Source organism: Balaenoptera borealis, assembly GCF_965194805.1.
Source record: "Balaenoptera borealis genome assembly, chromosome: 4".
Classification (NCBI taxonomy): Eukaryota; Metazoa; Chordata; class Mammalia; order Artiodactyla; family Balaenopteridae; genus Balaenoptera; species Balaenoptera borealis.
The window spans coordinates 14,686,948-14,705,850 of NC_138861.1; the positions used below are offsets into that span (position 1 = coordinate 14,686,948).

Genomic DNA, 18,903 nt, shown 5'->3' on the forward strand with positions numbered 1-18,903 from the left:
GCCCTTTACCATTTAAGGCCTTTGGCCATTTAAGGCACTTTACTCCTATGAGAATCAAAATGGGTGACACAGAGTATGTGTACTTCAATGATTATTTTTAAAACCAAATTATTTTCCAGGTGTAGAAATAATAAGGACACATCATAAGTGGTACCAGATAAGACTGAGAAGAGAGAGTAAGCAATAATCGTTTCCTGAATGAATAAGTGAACTAACGAAAGAATAAATTAGCGTGAATTGAGGATATTGAAATGATTTCAGTGTTGCCCAGGCCATTCTGGCTGAATGTACAGTTGTGGTTTAACATAAATTTTGTACCCAAGGAAATGCCTTACATGAAATCACTCTTTAGATGTTTATTGAATGAACAGATGAATAGGAGGGAATGCAATAAATAAGAAAATAGCATAATGATAAGAAAAAAGTAGAATCTGAGGGTAGAGTTCATTTACCAAAAATTGTATTGAGCATATTCAATCAATAAAAATGTGGCTCCTCTGTGTTAGGAAACATGGAAGATAATGAGTACATATTCTAGAAAGGGAAACAGACATTAATCAAGTAGCCACAGATAGTAATAAATGATGAGTGCAATGAAGAAAAACTCTTCCACTTCCACAGACAGTGACCAATATAGTGTGGCAGGAATAGGAGGACAGGGAAATTTGGGAGCTCATTTTGTGCCCAGATATATTCTCATTTAGAAGATGCTGCTATAGTCTCCTTTTATTTTTACATGTACCTATAAATTCAAATTTAAGAATTCTGTCTTTTAGGGATGACTATATTTTTTCTTTCAAGATATTCAGTGGTGCCCTGACTAGCTAGACCTTTAGGTAGGCAATTACCTACAGGGTTGGTTTCCTAATGTTATCTGAATGGTATTCATGGATAAGCCAAGCAAGCGACTTTGATGCTCTGATTACGTATGTGTGTGATGGTGCCACACTTGCCCACAAGGAGTTGCTCCTTTTGGCTCAAGGCACTATTTCTCAAGTGTATTCCTCAAAATTTTAGCTCCACGGGTTATTAACATATATTATTTGGGGAGGAAAACAAGGAAAGGGGAATGAAAGACTAATTTGGGAAATGCTGAATCAATCATACAAATTTTCTTTTCCACAGGTCTTCTCAAAGCCTTTAATAGGCTGCCTTTTTTTTGTAAATTTCCAAGAGGGTGTTTCTCAAAGTTGATGACCACAGGAGCCTTTTTTTGCAGAAGCCCTCTGTACTAGTGTCCCTTGGAACACACTTCTGGAAATGCAAATGACTTTATCTGGATAGGGCTGGAATAAGGGTGAAATGTAATCTGTTAATATTCATAATCATTTTAGTAAAGTCCGTTAATCAAATTTACTGCCCTTTTTGAACAACACACTGAAGCAACAGAACTTTAGACCAATCAGTTTCATGAGAAAGACGTCCAAGCTGTGATGGAGGCTCCAGTGCACTGTTGGTCCTGGAATGCCAGCAGGGGGCGCTAGGGGTGAGGCTGCGGGAATACCCAAAGGTAGATGACAGGGACGTGTCAGAAAGAGAAAGACAAATATCATGATCTCTCTCATATGCGGAATCTAAAAAAAAAAAAAATGATACGAAGGAACTTCTTATTTACAAAACAGAAACAACTCACAGACTTAGAGGACGAACTTATGGTTACCGGGGGAAAGGGGTGGGGGGATAGATTGGGAGTTTGGGGTTCACCTGTACACACTGCTATATTTAAAACAGTTAACGAACAAGGACCTACTGTATAGCACAGGGAACTCTGCTCAGTACTCTGTAATAACCAAAATAGGAAAAAAATTTGAAAAAGAATAGATCCATGCATATGTATAACTGAATCACTTTGCTGTGCACCTGAAACTAACACAACATTGTAAATGAACTATGCTCCAATATCAAATAAAAGTTAAAAATAAAGACTAACTCCCCATCACAGCCCTTAGGGCTAGTATTACTCTTGTTTAACTGTGGTTGAATGTTGATTATCATTGAACTCATAGACACGTGGATGACATGAAACAGGTAAAAAAAGTAAATACATCACTGAAAGTGAGTTATTTACTCCTTCCAGATAGGCTTAGTTCTCCTCTGTAAAGTTTTAAGCAGTCTCTCCCTAAATAATCCAAGAGCCGGGGCAAGAGTGCAAATATGGGTCCACATATCACAAGTGTAACTGTAAAACTTATATATCAAGCTAAACATAGTTAGGTAAAATATGTTCTATCCTCTTATCTTGACAAGTATACCTTCATGACCCCGAGGGAGCCAGGGCTGAGTCTCTAACTGGTGACCAGCTAGGAGTTCTGCGCCGACCCGGTGGCACTGGGCGTCAGCCTTCCACCTCCGGCTCTGTCCACACAGTGAGGGTCTCGCACACAGAGGTGTGTGCACCTGAGCTTGCATGTCAAGTTGTCCACACCCCCCAAACCCCACCCTGGAGACCTGTGTGCGCCCACGGCTGTGAGACCTGCTCTCAGGAATCACACACAGGGATAGGCTTTTATGAGTCCTGGATGGGCAGGCACTCTGAGCTGTCTGGGCAGGAAATCCTAGGGAACCGTGGGGGTGGTGCACACTCTGGACAGGCTCATGACCTTGGCCCTGACCATTCTCGCTCTGTGAGAAGGGGCTCGGCTGGAGGAGGGCCAGAGGCAGGTCTTAGGTAGAGCCCAAAGAGTGCTTGTTTGGAATTGAGAATAAAACCTCTATGAAAATCATACGTTTTAAAAGCTGCAGTCTTTGCAGTTACCCCCAGACTCTGGGAGTGAATAAAAGAAGTGTATTTCTTATTTGAATGTGACCGCTTCTGAAAGCCTCTGGTCAACTTTTCTTCTTGTTCTCCAAGGTAAGATTATTTCCCCTTTGGCATTAAAAGGAAACTAGATCAGTTGCGTGCAAAACCCAAAATGATGTATTTTATCAACTTCAAACTTGTCCCAAGGCTTTCTTCCACACTGTGTTAAATAATAGAAGTCTTTTTAATTGAATTTCTTTGTGGGTAGCATATGCTGGGCGACATTATGTCAGCATCTCGCTCTAAGCAGCAAAACGTTCTCCATAAAAGCATTAAGATCCAGAGCGTCGTTCTGCATGTAGGGAAGGAACACAGAACTGCAGCAGCTTGAAACCACATAAAAACAGCGCCTCTGAAATGTAATTGTAAAGACACATTGCAAGAAACCGGGGTTGAGGGTGATATTTAGGATTATAGAATGAAACAAACAAACAAAAAATAGAAGAGGTGGGAGAAGAAAAAAGGGAAGCAGGGAGGGAGGGATGTAAGAAAGGAGGGAGGACGGCATCGTGGCACAAGTCCGTCTAAAGAATCACTGCAGTAATGTTTTGTGTGTCCTCTCATTCCACCCGCAGGCTAATCTATATATTCATTTCCCCTTGACACCCAGCATCCTTTAGAGACAGGGTTATTAATGGATATGTTGTGGACTGAGGCAATAAGTATGTCTGTAATAACACATGATTGTGTGCTTTTACCCCAAGGATCCTGGAGCTTCAGCAGAATGGCGACATGGACATCCTGAAGCACAAATGGTGGCCCAAGAATGGCCAGTGTGACCTGTACTCCTCAGTGGACACAAAGCAGAAAGGAGGTGCCCTGGACATAAAGAGCTTTGCAGGGGTTTTTTGTATCCTGGCTGCGGGGATCGTCCTCTCCTGCTTTATAGCCATGCTGGAGACGTGGTGGAACAAGAAGAAAGGCTCCAGGGTCCCATCAAAAGAGGTACTTGACTGAAAGCTTCAGCGCCATGTTGAGCCCACACGTAGGCTGTGCTTGCAGGAAGGATAATCACGGGGAAGGGGATAATGGGTCGGGAGTGGTCTTTGTTTCCTCTTTCCATGAAGAGTGAAAACAAATTTGTGAAATGTAAAAATTGGTAAGACCGATACCAATTTTCATTTTAAGACATCCCAGATCCGTGAAGAGGAGACAATCGAGTTTGAAAGACTGACAATTTCATGAGCCGTAATGGGCCTTGAAATTCTCCCAAATCTCAGGATAGACCTTAAGTCCATGATTTTTTTAAGGGCTGTGATTCCCTTGACCAGTTCACAAAGATGCTTATCATGTTAGTTCAAATAGTTGTTTACCTTGTAGGTAAATTACTTGTGTCTCTGAGATTCGGCCTAAGAAGTGCAGTGTTACAGTAAAATAATCAGAGTTTTCTCTTCACCCCCAGGGACTGCTTCCCTCTGTCTGTATGTAGACCTATAGAAGTGATCATAGGTTTCTATAGCTCTCTAATGGCTCTAGGCTTAACAGATCCACACAGTGGAATCATCTAGAATTCCATAGTCCTCCTTTTCTCATGAGTCAGCTTAACTCCAGGGCCATATTAAAATTTTTTCCAGGGCTTTGAAAGAATAATTTCAGAGTTACATATATCTTTTAAAGTGCCCTGTGCCTTATTTTCATCCAGAAAAAAAATGCGTGCTTATCAGAGACTATCTGAAGTTAAAAATAAACTACTTGATTTATTTATCTTATTTCCATTGGACCAAAAAGGTGAAAAATTTTTTATATAATGAAATCAGATTCACTAAAGCTTCACAGATTGAAACGAAAACAACCTGAATTTGCTGAATGATTTGACTTTCTAGATAGTTTCAAAGAACAGTTTTAAACTTTCTGTAACTAGACCTTGGCTAACTGATGCCTAAGCAAATCCTGAGAGGATCTGCTTTACAGCACAAATAAAAATGACTTCTCATTTGCATATGAATTATTGCATGCTAATGTATTCTTTCAAACAGATTGTTTTCTAAAGTTGTCTGAGGATTCTTTCCTACCACCTTATATGCAAAATTGATCAGCACCATTTATAAGGGAAAGCTTGACTTAGCGAAGATAAATCTTAGCTTCCTACCTCTGAGTGATCATACAGTCTAAATTAGTGGAGTATAAACTAAAAATTAATCAGGTTTTATTGTAGTGGGTTTTTTTACGGAATAAACTTCTGGTATCTCTACTGACATCGATTCAATGCAAAAGACCACATTAATGCAACATTATAGCCGAGGCTTCATATTCTCAAAAATCTGGAAATTAAGGACTCCCCAAGCTCCTTACATTTTGAATTACTATATATGATATTAAATTTTTGCATTATTATATCTGTTGATGGATGACTATATTATAGTTGCTGTGGGAACCATAAAGTTTTATCTTTCAACCCTCTAACGTCTCAGTGATAATATTGCATTAATGGATATTTTTATTGGATTTTGAAATGAGAAAGGAGAAGGAAAAAAACTGACGCACATCAAAATATTTTTCACTGAGGAGCACTATAATTGCACAATGAAAAAAATACATCCTCCATTCTAATTCATAGCAGCTAATCCAGATCGTATGAACAAATATTTTCTCCTCTTATGATTAATAGATATTTTTAAATCCTCATAAATTTAATTTATTGAACTTGGTGATAAATAAGACTGATGAAAAGGACAATTTTCTTTCCTGCCACTTTTATTTTTCAAATATTGGGCTTTAATGCTCACTTCTAGTGAAAATCCTAAGGGATTTACGAATTAGTTTCAACTCCGGAAATCTAAGGTTTTACACTCTTTTTCTTCATTAAGCACCTTCTTACTAAGACTCTATTAGTGCAGCTCAAAGCGTCTTTGATTTAGAGGCCATTTAGCATTAACGTGGCCCTAAACTGAAGCTGTCACTCACACGTCATGGCTTGAAGGGGTCTCTAAAGGTTTCCGTGCTGACCTCACAATATTGCCTCATTCAGGTACTAGATAGCTTGAGTGTATGAAGTCCCTCAATCAGAAACTGATTCTCTTGTGTTGAATGTTGCTGTCTGTAAACAATCTCACATATTTCTGGCCTAAAGAGAAATAACACTTTAACAGTCACTAACACTTTAGTGTGAACTAGCATATCAACATATTGTATCACTTAATCTCCAAGAATGGAAAGTTAAGGTTAGGAGCAAGTAGTGAAAGGAACAAAAACACAGCTTGGAATGAGACACCCTGAAAAAGGAGGAAGCATGCATAAAGAAGAGGTGGGGAGGGGATGCGTGGCCAAAACCACACTTACTATGTGTATAATTTTGCCTGGGTCTGTCTCTGCTCTTGTAGAAGGCAATCACCCATCTACTGCTCCCATATTTTGTAGTTGCATGTGGCATATGCTCCTTTTAGAACTTTTATTGCAAGAGAAGTATAGATAACCTTATCTCAGAATCCCATCGGTACCCCCAGAACCTAGCACAGTGCCTGGCTCATATTAGGTGCTCAATAAATATTTGTTAAATGAATAAACCCCAAAGTTCAGTTCATTACCTATCATCATGTTTGCTGAACTACTTTTTTTTTTTTTTTTAACCATGAAGCTAGTACTGATGAGAACCTTATCTTCTTTTTCTTCATCTCCAGGATGACAAGGAAATTGACCTGGAGCACCTCCATAGACGTGTAAATAGCTTGTGCACAGATGACGACAGCCCCCATAAACAGTTTTCCACCTCGTCAATTGACTTGACCCCTCTGGACATTGACACTTTGCCAACACGACAAGCACTGGAGCAAATCAGTGATTTCAGGAACACTCATATTACCACAACAACCTTTATCCCAGAGCAGATCCAGACTCTTAGCCGTACACTGTCAGCTAAAGCTGCCTCTGGTTTCGCTTTTGGCAACGTGCCTGAGCACCGAACTGGCCCTTTTAGGCACAGGGCACCTAATGGGGGCTTTTTCAGGAGTCCTATAAAAACAATGTCATCTATTCCTTATCAACCAACTCCTACCCTGGGGCTCAATCTGGGTAATGATCCAGACCGAGGCACCTCCATATGAGCATCCAACAAAATCTCTTCACTGTTTCTTTCGTAGGACTCCCTTTGCAAGGAGCGACTGTAATATTGTGGGACTAACATGGATGTAACATTTTTTTTTTTTAATCAGGATTATTAGTAACAACTCTAGTTCTTTCTCTCTACCTTCTCCCTCCTCTCTCTCTCCTCTGTTTCTTTCTCTCTTTTCTTCCCTCTCTTCCTGGACATTTCTCTCCACTTTTTTTCATTACTCAATTTATTCCCCCAGAAGGTAGTATACTAGGATCCTATTAGCCCGCTTTTCATATACTGTACTTCAAGTATAGGAAACGTGCACTGAGTATACTAACAGTATATGCAGGATTAATTTTACATAAAGGCCTCTTCTGTCACATTTCTCTATTTTGAAAAATATAATTGCAATAACTTCAGTCTTTTTACATTCTTCTGCTGCAACCACACAATGCTCCACTGCTGTTGAGTGTCCTTTAACTGTGGGCCAAAGGCAACCCCTGCAGTGTTTATAGAATAATGTAAAGACCATTCAGGCCACACAATATGAGAATGCAATTTTGTAGGATTACAAAAAAAGCCATGAACATGCCGGTCAAGACTACAGTTAAAACTATTCTTGCACTGCAACAGTGCATATGACCTTTATGTGATTGTACAGTATGAAAAGTTTTTTCTTATGTACAGTAAACTTTATCATATGGCAGCAGCCTCTATTGTGTTAAATAAATTAGTATCTCATATATACATATATATGCACCTATATAATGTGTATATATATTCAAAGGAGGCCATTGCTATTGCAATTCATTTAATAGAGCTTTAGTTTAAAACAAAAGTGTTGTATACAGGAACTATGTATAGCGTAGGGGGTCTTTTCAGTTAGAAAAGGCAGGTTGCTTTAATGTTATTCTGACTCGCATTGTTTGCCAACAGAGAATATTTTATACTTTTGTTATTAAAACATCCAGGGCGATTTAACATTTGTTCCTAGATGTAACTCATTTGAATAGATTTTTGCATTTGTTATTCAGCAGTGTATAAAGCTAACCTTGATAATTTTACTTTTAATTAATTATCTAAATGGAAAATGCTATTAGCTCAACCACGTTCACCACAGCACGGGGAGCTCTATACGAGTTTAAACGTAGATCATTGAAGGTTAATAAATTCTCTTCCAAAGCAGTAAGCCAATCAATACAGCTGTAGTTGGGGAGAGATGGGAGCCCTTAAGAAATATTGATGTGGCCTTAATTACTGTCATACATCATCCTAAAGAAGAAAATACAGCAAGCATACTGGGCTCTCAACTTCAGCCCCTTTTTTTATTCAGTTCTACTTGGAGGAGTTATGTATTTTTTACATTAGTACCAAGTGTATAGAAGGATAACAACAAAAACAGTGCCTCTTTGTGCACAACCCTTTTTAAGGTAGCCTTCTCACCTGTTGGAAATGTAGAATGAACTTTGTTTGTAATCCTTAAATTAAAATGTGGTAAGTAGGAAGCAAGAACTTATCCTGTGTTTTTACGCAGCCATACACTTATTTTAATCTAATTCATTCCGTGGCTAGGATTGGTATAGGAATCAACCTATGTGATTTGCTTTAGGAGAAATTAAAAAGTATATTCTTAAGGTATATTATACTTTGATGCTAATTCTGTTCTGGGGAGCATCTTGTCCTGTCACTGTTTTTGTACTAAATCTTCAAATATTGTCTACTGTGTAAGGCAGAAAAATTTCTTATCATGCAAAAACCATTTTGTTTCCAGGGTAACAAGTATCTAAGTGCATGCACAACTTGTTTTCCCTTGTAACATTCATGATCTAATTCACGACTCTGATTTTAAAACAAAAAGTCTTTTCAACAAGCTATATAGGGACATACCAGATGTTGCAGTGATTTTAGCTATCAACAAACTGTTAACCATGTACAATATTTAAAATAGGCCTATTTTGATGTATTGCCTATTATACAAATACACAAACCACTTTTTGGAGGCCTCAGTTATGAGTGGCAGAGCTTTCTGTGTATAATTTGTCTAAATAATTTGTCTAATAAAAATGTTTTCTAAACTTGCTCTCATACCATTGAAGTCTTAACTATACAATTTGAAAATGCTTACTCTCTCACAGATAGAACTGACTTTTTCTAAAAATTTATCTTGAATTAATTAAAGCATAAAACACATTAAGTTCTATTAGCAGAACGATGCCATAATGAGTGGCTCTCTAAAAACAGTAGCAAGTGATGTTCTAAACCGATGAAAGGCTGCCTTTCTGCTATATGAGACAATCTGAACCAACGATACGTTTGTTTTCCTTTGTGGATGTCTCTATGAGCACTTGTTTGGGAAAGATTTATCCTGTTTCATGTAAACAATGTGGCCATTATAATAATAGCAGGATGAGTGTTTGTTACATTTTATAAAAAGAAAATTAAGGGTAATTATTAAACTTAGAATTGTGTATTAATAATTACTTTGCTGTTAGCGAAATATTCATCATGCTGAATCTATTAATTTGGAAATTAACTGACTCCAAGATTATTTCTAATAGAGTGTTATTTTCTGCATTTGAACAATATTTAATTCTTCTAGCATTTAACTCACTCAATGAATATATATCTGAAAGTATATTCAATTTAGATTACAATTTCTGCTTTTCTATAATTCCATTAAAATGATTTTTAAATGTTGGATAGGAGGAAGTGTAGAAATCTAGACTATCATCTCCCTCATTTTACAAATAAGAGAACATAAGATGATAAGAAGCTGTGACTTGCCCAAATGTTTGACAATCTGAGACTTGACACTGAGTCTTTTTTTTTCTTAAACTCTACCACGCTTCAGTCACATGTACGCAGGTCCTAATGGGTTGTGAATTCATTGTAGGGATGGCTCAAGTACAATACCTCCACCCGCTCCTCTCTCGCCAAGTTTAGGCTGCAAATCTCTAGAACCTTCCTTCCTCATGGGGGACCAGTTAGAGCATCTGATTCAACTGCTCCTTTTACAGATGGGAAAGTGAACACCTCAGGCTACGTCAGGTCACAGCTAGTGGCAGAATTCAGGCCGTCCTGCTTTTGCCTGGCGCTACTTCCTTTAGCCCATTGTTTGCCCTGGTTCTCACCACTTACACCAACCTTGCTATTTCAGAACAAGACAAACCCCTTATGTGCACGAACGTTTATTCCAGTCAGAGGTCGAATTTATTCCACTGGTGAATCGTTAAGAGAACTGGTTTTCACTTTCAACCACCTCAGAACTTATGCACAGCTTTGGTTTCATCATACATTAGAAAATCGTAAGAGCGTCTTTCTTCCTCATACACATCAAGCTACAGGCAATTTGTTGTTTTCTCAATTATGTTATTTTTCATCTCTTTCAGTTTGGGATTGGTTGTCAACTGAATAAATACTTTAAAAAATAGACTTTGCTGAATGGTACTTTGCTTCATCAATTAGAAAGAAAAAAAAGATGAGACAATCCATTTATCCTACATAATACCTTCTAAGCCACACCACTGGATAACAAATTATAAATATTCTATAATCAGAATTTTGGAAAGGTGAAACACATTCTGGATTATGAATATAATAAATAAAGCAGAGCTAATAACTTTTGTGCTGGTAAACATAGGTTTTTAACCTTAAATACACATCTCATGATAATTGATAAAACACAGTGGGCTCACTAGAAATGGGCTTCCTTCTGGAGTGTTTTTATTTCTAAAAACAAATCCTTTATCCAGTCCTTGTGGTCAGATATTAATAAATGACTAGCAATTATGACATTTTATAAAATCATTTCAACAAATTTTAGTAAATACCCTCTCAAGAGGTAGCATATATGAGCTCCCTTGGGTGAAAATGACTTACCTGACATTGAAAAATTAGGAGATAAAGCTTTTTAGATTTGATAGATTTAATTCAGTTCTATTAGTGTTTACTGAAAACCTATTATGTAAAGCCACATTGCTAAGCAGTTACACATCACATAAATGAAGACATATATTTGGGAATGGGTCTAGATGTGTTTTACTGCCCAGGCCTTTCCTTGTCCCTCATCAACATGCAGGATACAGAGACCACCTCACAGACTTCCTGAGGTGGCAGAATTAGTCACCCCAAACCAGAGCCATCCTCTTTGGGCCTGGGCAATCCAACTGACTGGACCAATCCCCCCTGGTATTTCTCATGAGCTGACTGAGTCTACCTTCTTAGATTCAGATTCCTTCCACAAACAAGACCTGAAAATTTCCCAAAATGCCAGACCATGAGGCCAAATTTTCAAAAATGTGGAAATCACCCTAAGCCACAGGCAAACTGCTACCTAACCCCTCCTCATCCACACCTGCATACGCCCACATCAGAATGAGTCCTACCCTCAGGCGTCCACGTCAGAATGATACACACCATGTTCCCTCATTTTCTATACCTGCAGGGCTCAGCAGTTGTGATGGTTAGAGCTATAGGGTTTCAAAGAACTTACTTCCAAGGGACCAAACACAGTAAGTCTTATTCAGGCTACTCTTCAACTTTCATAAACTTCTATTTGTATTGCAAATAAGGCTCCTAGTACCATTCCTATCATCTAAGACGGAGGATACAATATGACCTATGATCCCCATGAAAGCAAAGTGTTTTACAGGCTGCCCGCCGTGAGGACAGCTTCCAACTCACACACACTTTCAGAAGAACAGAAACGACGTGGTTTTGCTCTATTTTATGGAGCTGCACAGAGGCCTGGAGCAGCTACACCACCTAATGATTCAGCCTACCATGGGGATAGAAACAGACTGAATGAGCTGCCTCTCACTTTCTCACCTGGCTTTTCCTAATTTCTATTTTTTCAGTAGTGTTCATTTGTTTCCATGTAATATTAGTAACAAGGCAAAAATTGTTCAAATTTGAGAAAATTTTTCGTATCTAGGACCAAGTGTCATCTTTTGACTGATTTTGCCTATTTCTGGAGTTTCTTCTAGTGGAGACAAGAAACTGGCTGTTTCTTCTGCACGTGGTACCTACGTTGTGCTGCAGACGTAGTAGTTTAGCCTTTGTAAGGGATGAGGGCCTTTTTTTCCTTTTGGAGAAACTCTATCCAGTCCAACCTCAGAATTGGCAGCAAGTTCCAAGTCTCAAACTATCTGTGATATGATAGAAAATTCACAAACTTTTTAAGACAACATTAGTTTTCCTTAATTAAAAACTAATTAAGCTTTAATAGCAGCTGCTTTAGAAGGAGAAGCAGATGTCACAAAATCAAAGTACAGTAAAATGTCAGAACCAGAGAAGGGACAGAAAACATTGCTTTCGATAAATATTTTGCCTGCCACAAGATTTGAAATATAAGTAGGAGGCAAACTTTAATTTTTAAAGTTGTTTTATTTTTAAATTGGTGCTACTGAAAAATTTTAGGAGTCAAACAAAAATATCTCTGGCTATTTTTAATTTTTAAAAAATTAAACATCAGTATTGGACATCAATAAACAAATTACAGTTTGCTTATTCACTGCACAAAAGGTTCATAATGGGGGGCTTTGAGAATTATCCTAATGTGTAATAAAAAAAGGTTCAATTTGCAAAAATTTAAGTTATATAAAATTTCAGAATCACAGCCTCTTCATGAGGCAAGGGGTACCTATAGCTATTTCATACTAGGTAAATAAGGAGCTGATAGTCGATATTTAATTCCTCTTCAGAATTATATTAAAGTTGACTTTCAAGTTAATGCTAGCCCTCTATTAATATCCGTTTATATAAGTTGGCTATAAAACTTATTTTTAGAAATCAAAGCACTGTAAAATTAAGTTGAAAATAAGGGTGTCACATGCCCAGCTGTCTAGTTTGACTTTTTCATTCTAAAAATAGTTATTAATACTTAATATGCTCAAATACTTCTACAGGTGTTGTTAAAAAACACTTTGAACATTAGTTGTTAGATGAAGTAAAGCTGCGTCATATATCTAATCGACGTAATTGACATTAGATAGCAAATGCAGAACTTTCATTCACACTTAATGGTTTTTAATGAATATAATACTTCTTTCTAAGTGAACATATTAAGAATAAAAATTAAAAATAAGCAGTGCAGCAAGATAGACATGTAATTGGGCCTTCCAGATTCAATTCTGCATAGCTAAGCATTTTAAAACTTATTGCTCACTCTGATTTCTCCATGGAAATGTCATGGTAAAAATAACTGTTCATAATCTGAGCAACACGTGTACAAAACCACCTCTCACACGTGTAGTCTCCAAAGCTTTTGGTGTGTCCAATTAACATGGTAAGTCCTATAATACTGCTCAGTCACCAACAAAGATTATATTTTAATTCTTTCCTGTTCATCATCGGTAAATGAAGTTTTTAACTCTTACTCCATAATAATGATTTTGTGTCTCTTTTTAAAAAACGAGTATTAGTACATAGATATAAACTTTAGTAAGGCTGCAGAGAGAATATTAGGAACAAAACAATCACACAAGATCAATCAGTCCGTTGACTAGCACTACCTGAGCACCTACTATGAGCGAGGCACCTAGGGCAGAGCTTTCCTAAGTAGCGTGCCAAGGCACACGTCTGGGCCAGCAAGGGTTCCAGGGTGCTGAGCTATTGGTGCGCTCGTCAGTCAGGGTGGTGGGCTGGGCCCCTGGGCTGGAGCTCTGCCCATGTTCTCTTCACTTACAGCCGGACTTTGCTAAGACAGCTTCCAAAGCTGGAGAGACAAAATATACACATTTGAAAAGCTGAATAAAGACTCATGGTTTAAGTAACATCAGAAGACAAGAATGTGAAATATTATGATACACAGTACATTTAATTGTCAAACGAGTGCTATTGAGAAAATGTTCTATGAGAAGAGAAGAAGAAGGAGGCTGCCTGGCTTGAGATGGTTTCAGGGAGTAAGTAGGAATTTAGCCTAATCATAGAGGAAAGGTCAGAAGAACGCACAAGGGCCTCCAAGTGGAGGGTATGGCGCAATCAAAGCACAAGAATGGGAGAGAGTGTTCAGAGGAGCAGTAGCCCACGATGTCTGAATGTGGGTTTCATGTCAGGAAGTATCAGGAAGTAAAGCTCGGGTGAGACTGTGGGAAGCCTGTAGGCTGGCCTCAAGAGATTATACTATATCCAGTTCATTCATTCATTCATTCATTCATGTATTCGACATATGTTCGCTGAGGTTCTGCTGCGTGCAAGACACTATTCTAGGTGCTGGGGATACAATAGTAAACAAGACAGAAATCCCTGCCCTCATGGCATTTACAGTCAACTGGAGGAGATAGAGAATAAGCAGGATAAATAAGTACAGTACATCATCTATTAGATGATAAGTGCTGTAGAGGAAAACAAAGGGGAGGACCAGGAAGGCCAGAGTGAAAGTGGGGATTTGCTATTTGAAATAAGGTAGGTAGGGGAGGCCTCACTGATAAGTCGACATTTGACTGAAGCTTTAAAGGGAGTGAAGGAGTTTGCCACGTTGCTCTCTGGGGAAAGAACATTCCAGACTTTGGGAACAGCTAGTACAAAGGCTCTCAGGTGGGAGTGTGCTGGGCATGTTTGAAGAATGGCAGGAAAATCAGTGTAGCTGAACCAGAATGAGTGATGGGAGAGAGGGTAGGACGAGAGCTCAGAAGGTAACACAGAACCCACTTATAAGGCTTTATAGGATGCCGTGGGGATTTGGGCTTTTATTCTGCAAGAGATGGGAAACCATTGGAATGTTTTGAGCAAAGTAGAATGCTTGTTACTAATCTAACAGGTTGATTACAAAGCTAGATGTAAATCAATCTTGGGATCAAAGTGCTGCCACCTTCCCACCCTCCCTTGGGCCTAAATATTTGCCCCCATTTTGAGTGCTATGGGAGAGTGGCATGTGGTGCCGGTTTCCGGCCATGCCTCCATTGGAATTTCAGCGCCTGAACCGTCAGCTGGTGGTCACAGAGGCTCACGACCTTGGCATGTTGGAGATTTCCATCGTGGGCATTGGGGAGCCACTGAAGATTTTCACTGAAGGAAAAACAGGCTCTTAAAGAGGTGGTTTAAAAAGATTAAGCTGGTAGTAATTCATGGAGTGGAACAGAAAAGAGACCAATTAAAACACGTGTGCAATAGTTCAGGTATGAGCTGAACTCTGTGATAGCCCAAAATAGGAAGGACGGTACAGATGGTAGATACATTTTGAAGGAAGAATCAAGAGAACGTAATGATTAACTGAAGATAGAGTATAAAAGAGAAAAATATATCAAATATGACTGATTTTTCAAATTTAGATGCGAGAAAGGTGGAATAAAATTTACCAAAAAGCGCTGAAGTCAGAAGAATATTTTTTCTCTTTTGTTAATCTTCATTTTTTTCTTAAGCTGGGAGGTTGAAGTAGAAGACATCATAGAATTGAGAACTGTTTGTTTGTTCTCCTTTATGTGAAGCTTGAATGCTGGGTTCTTAACAGGTGGAGGGCACCTGAGGCATCATGCAGAGTTCATGGCTTTTTACCTGTGTTCCCCAGGTTCCTCAGGGTTTTCCTCAGGATTTCTGGGGATGCGGCCCTCTGGGCTTCAGTCAGAGCACTCTGCTTTGATCTCTTCACATATTCGACTTCCGGTGATTATTTCCCTCACCTTCCGAATGACGCGTGACTGACAGATGACCAAGACCTCAACTCAGATGTTTTCTGAGGCAACCCACTGTAGCATTCAACAATTTTAATTACCTAATTGTTAGACTATTCTTCTTACAGTTGATCTTTGGATAGTGTCAAAAGTTGCCCCCTATCGGTTCTTTGAAATGCTACAGAACAAGCTTCATCCCTTTTTCTCACATGACATTTATCCTGTTGCCCACACAGTGAATACCCAAAATTGGCCAAACTATGATACAGTGACAGGGACTCAAATACCATAATGGCGGCTTGACACAGACCCAGTATCTCCAAAGTCCTAAAGAGAGAAAGACCTGGAGCAAAGTTCCCTTGCATTAGGCTGGCTACAACAACCATGGAGCAGACATACCTGAACAGAAATCCAAACATAATGTTCTAAATACAGGCTTGTCTTATAAAGATAACAAACTAAAATTAGCCCAAACATTACAAACACCTGCTATGTGAAACACCTGCCAGTGTACTTGGCACCATAAGTCAAATCAAATATTTGTGGAACCAACTGTGCTTGGTTCCCACAGTTGCTGTGTGCTTTTAGTTCTATTTCAAGAGCGTTCAGAAAGCATCGCTAACACAGTTAAGTGAACTATAAGAGAATAAAAATTTAGGTGTGAAACACTCATCACCAATCCTATCCTTTTTGGGTGTTTAAAAGAAAAAAAAAAAAAAGGGTGAGCTTTCACCAAGCAGGTGCCATCAAAAAGACTAATTTTGTTCCAGATGTTGTCTGCCAGCTTTAACTCTCAACACTGAGGTTATGATAATGGTTCAGTTTTAAGAGGTCAAAGGTGATTTCCCAAGTCTAAGGAAAAAAATGCCTTTTATCAAATATAAAACCAGAAATCGGTAGTATGTGCCTTTATAAATTTAGAATAACTCTGGTAAAACCTGTTGTTCAAATTGTTTGAGAATATAATTCTTTGCAACTTACTCTTGCTCCAGTCTCATTTTTAAAATATAAGCCATAAATCACAGTCACACACATATACAATAATCTTTCTTTCCTCAAAAAGGAAACAGTACACATATTGCGTACACAGGTTGTATTAAACATCTACACAGTGTAAGGATTTCAAGGTAGTTTGCAGAGGCACATTTTCTGAATCACACTAAATAAAATACATGGCATATATCTTCAGCTAGAATTATTTCAAATACGGGGGAACTTAATCCATGCTCATCTCAAAATTAAGTTGCCAATTTGTACCACAATTCCTATCCTTTGCGGGCCAATATTTATGTTCTCCTAAGCATAGCACCCATGGGGAGGGAGGGCATGCCGACCACGTGCCAGGCACAGGGCTGGGCTCCGTACACATGTTTCACTCGATTCTCATAATATCTCTGCAAATTTGCTATTGCAGATGTTAATTGAACAGTTTAAAAACAAAACGAACGAAACAAATTCTAAGACTCTGAAAAGTTAAGTAATTTGGCCAAGAACAAACAATTAGTAAGTGACCCAACCAGAATTCAAACCGACATCTCTCTGACTCAGAAACTCATGCCCTTCCACCACAACGGACTGCTCCTGGGATCAAAGAGATGGGAGGGAGGGGGCCATTTTCTGGTCCCTCAGGGCTGCAAGAGGCTTTGTACCCTATGGGGCTCCATAAAAATCAACTGGTCCTCACTAGCTGATATACTTTTGATACAGAAATTTCAAGCAGTAAATAAAATATTCATAAAAGATGAATATAAATAATGCATGCAGCATAGTTGCCTAGAAAACGTAAACAGATTCCAAGAAAAACCCTGCAAAATTAGCATCTCCACCAGAGTCTGTGCAAAAACCAGCAAACCTGTCCAACCTTTTGCTTGCCCTCTTTATCCTTGCTAATGGTGTCAGCGAACTTTCCGGTCTCCTTCCCCTCTTTCTTAGAATTCCTTAAGTGGAAACATGAGAAAAACAAACCCCTATTGAGTCAGCTTATATAATGCTCCACTACCTGACCCCCTTTTTTCCAGCCCTACAGCTACTAGACAAGTTTAAGTACTTGTTAGCCTCTGTCTGCAAACACTACACTAGGTCTCCCAAGTGTTGCTCTTCTCCAGCTCACCTCCCTCCTACCCACCTTACTAGGTAATCTTACTAAGTGACTTTTCAAGTCAGGTAGCTCCATGATTTAATTTTTTCATGGTATTTCTATGGCCCACTAACCCATGGCCAAGCACCTTAGCTAAGAATCTCTTCAGGCAGGAAGCACTAAGGCAGCCTTCACAAAGAAGCAATATTTGAGCCAAAGAGGTAGGATTTTGACAATGAGAGATACGAATGTAGGCTGTAAAAGCAATGTGCAAAGATGAAATGGGAAAATACACTTGACAAGTATTGGACCGGGAATGAGGCTATTTGGCTTGAAAGAGGGGGGGTTTATGGAGACAGACAGAAGATAAGGTGGTTGGTTGATGCATTCAACAATTATATTCTGAGAGTTCATTATATACATGACAAGACGCTATGTACTGCAGTACGTATAAACATGCAAGACTCCCAAAGCTATTATGAAGAGATGTCATGTCTATGTGTAACTGCCACATAAGGCAGCGTATAATGTGTTCCATCACAGTGATACAACTTATTATAGAAATTCAGAGAAGGGAGAGAAGATTCTACCCTAGAAAGCTTTTTATTGAAATACAGCGATTTTAAATTATATACTATATGTACTTAAAAATAGTCCAGAATATTTTGTGAATTCAGAAAAAGGCAAGATCTTTTCTCAACAGGGTGATTAAATGTCTTGGTGGAGAAGACAGTTTTGGAACTGGGCTTCAAAAAGAGTATAATTTCTACAAATATAAAGTAGAGAAAGACATTCTTAGGTAAAGGGAAAGATATAATCCAGCTCACAGAGGAGGAAAGCACAAGATGCATTTGAGAAAGATCCAACACATGGCCCATGAAGAGCAGTAAGGACTTAAGACCACAAAGCTATAAACATCAAACCCAACTACCGACCTAATGTTTCAGTCTCATCCTGTTTACAATCTATTCCACTTTTGAACATCTGGGAATATTAGAAATATGACGGTGTTTACAGTCTACTGGGGAAAACAGACAATTTAACAGGCAGTGACAATAAATTGCAGTAAGTGCTGTCGTAATGGAAATGCAAGGTGATTTGCAAACCCCGAGCTGGGATGGGAAAGCTCCCCTGCTGGGATTCTGAGCTAAACCTACAGGAAAACTGAGAGTCAACCAGGCAGAGGAGACCAGGGTCGTTTACACCAGGTGACCAGCATAGACGCAGACCTGAAGCCAGGGGGCAAGATTAGTTCCAGGGACTGAAAGAAGTCGCCTGAGCTGGAACTTAGAGGAAAGGGAGAATATCAAGAGAATAAAATGAAGAGGTAGGGAGCGGGCCTTGAAATGCTTCATAAGCCACTTTAAAGAATTTGTATTTTTAAGGA

General features: G+C 38.8%; 1 protein-coding gene and 1 long non-coding RNA gene across 5 annotated transcripts in view; one reads left to right on the forward strand and one right to left on the reverse strand.

Annotated features, from left to right (window-relative positions):
- Positions 1 to 18,903, forward strand: part of GRID2 (glutamate ionotropic receptor delta type subunit 2) — a 1,417,069-nt gene that overhangs the window by 1,375,841 nt on the left and 22,325 nt on the right. For 3 of the 4 annotated variants that reach the window (XM_082391643.1, XM_082391645.1, XM_082391644.1), the window contains exon 15: positions 3,505 to 3,745. In XM_082391643.1, the coding sequence (XP_082247769.1) occupies positions 3,505 to 3,745 (241 nt within the window). Of the gene's footprint in view, positions 1 to 3,504; positions 3,746 to 6,417; positions 10,261 to 18,903 lie in introns of those variants that run through there. The other variant, XM_082391642.1, reaches the window with a different exon arrangement.
- Positions 1 to 18,903, reverse strand: part of LOC309628630 — a 130,296-nt gene that overhangs the window by 39,990 nt on the left and 71,403 nt on the right. The gene's annotated exons all lie outside the window — the stretch shown is intronic.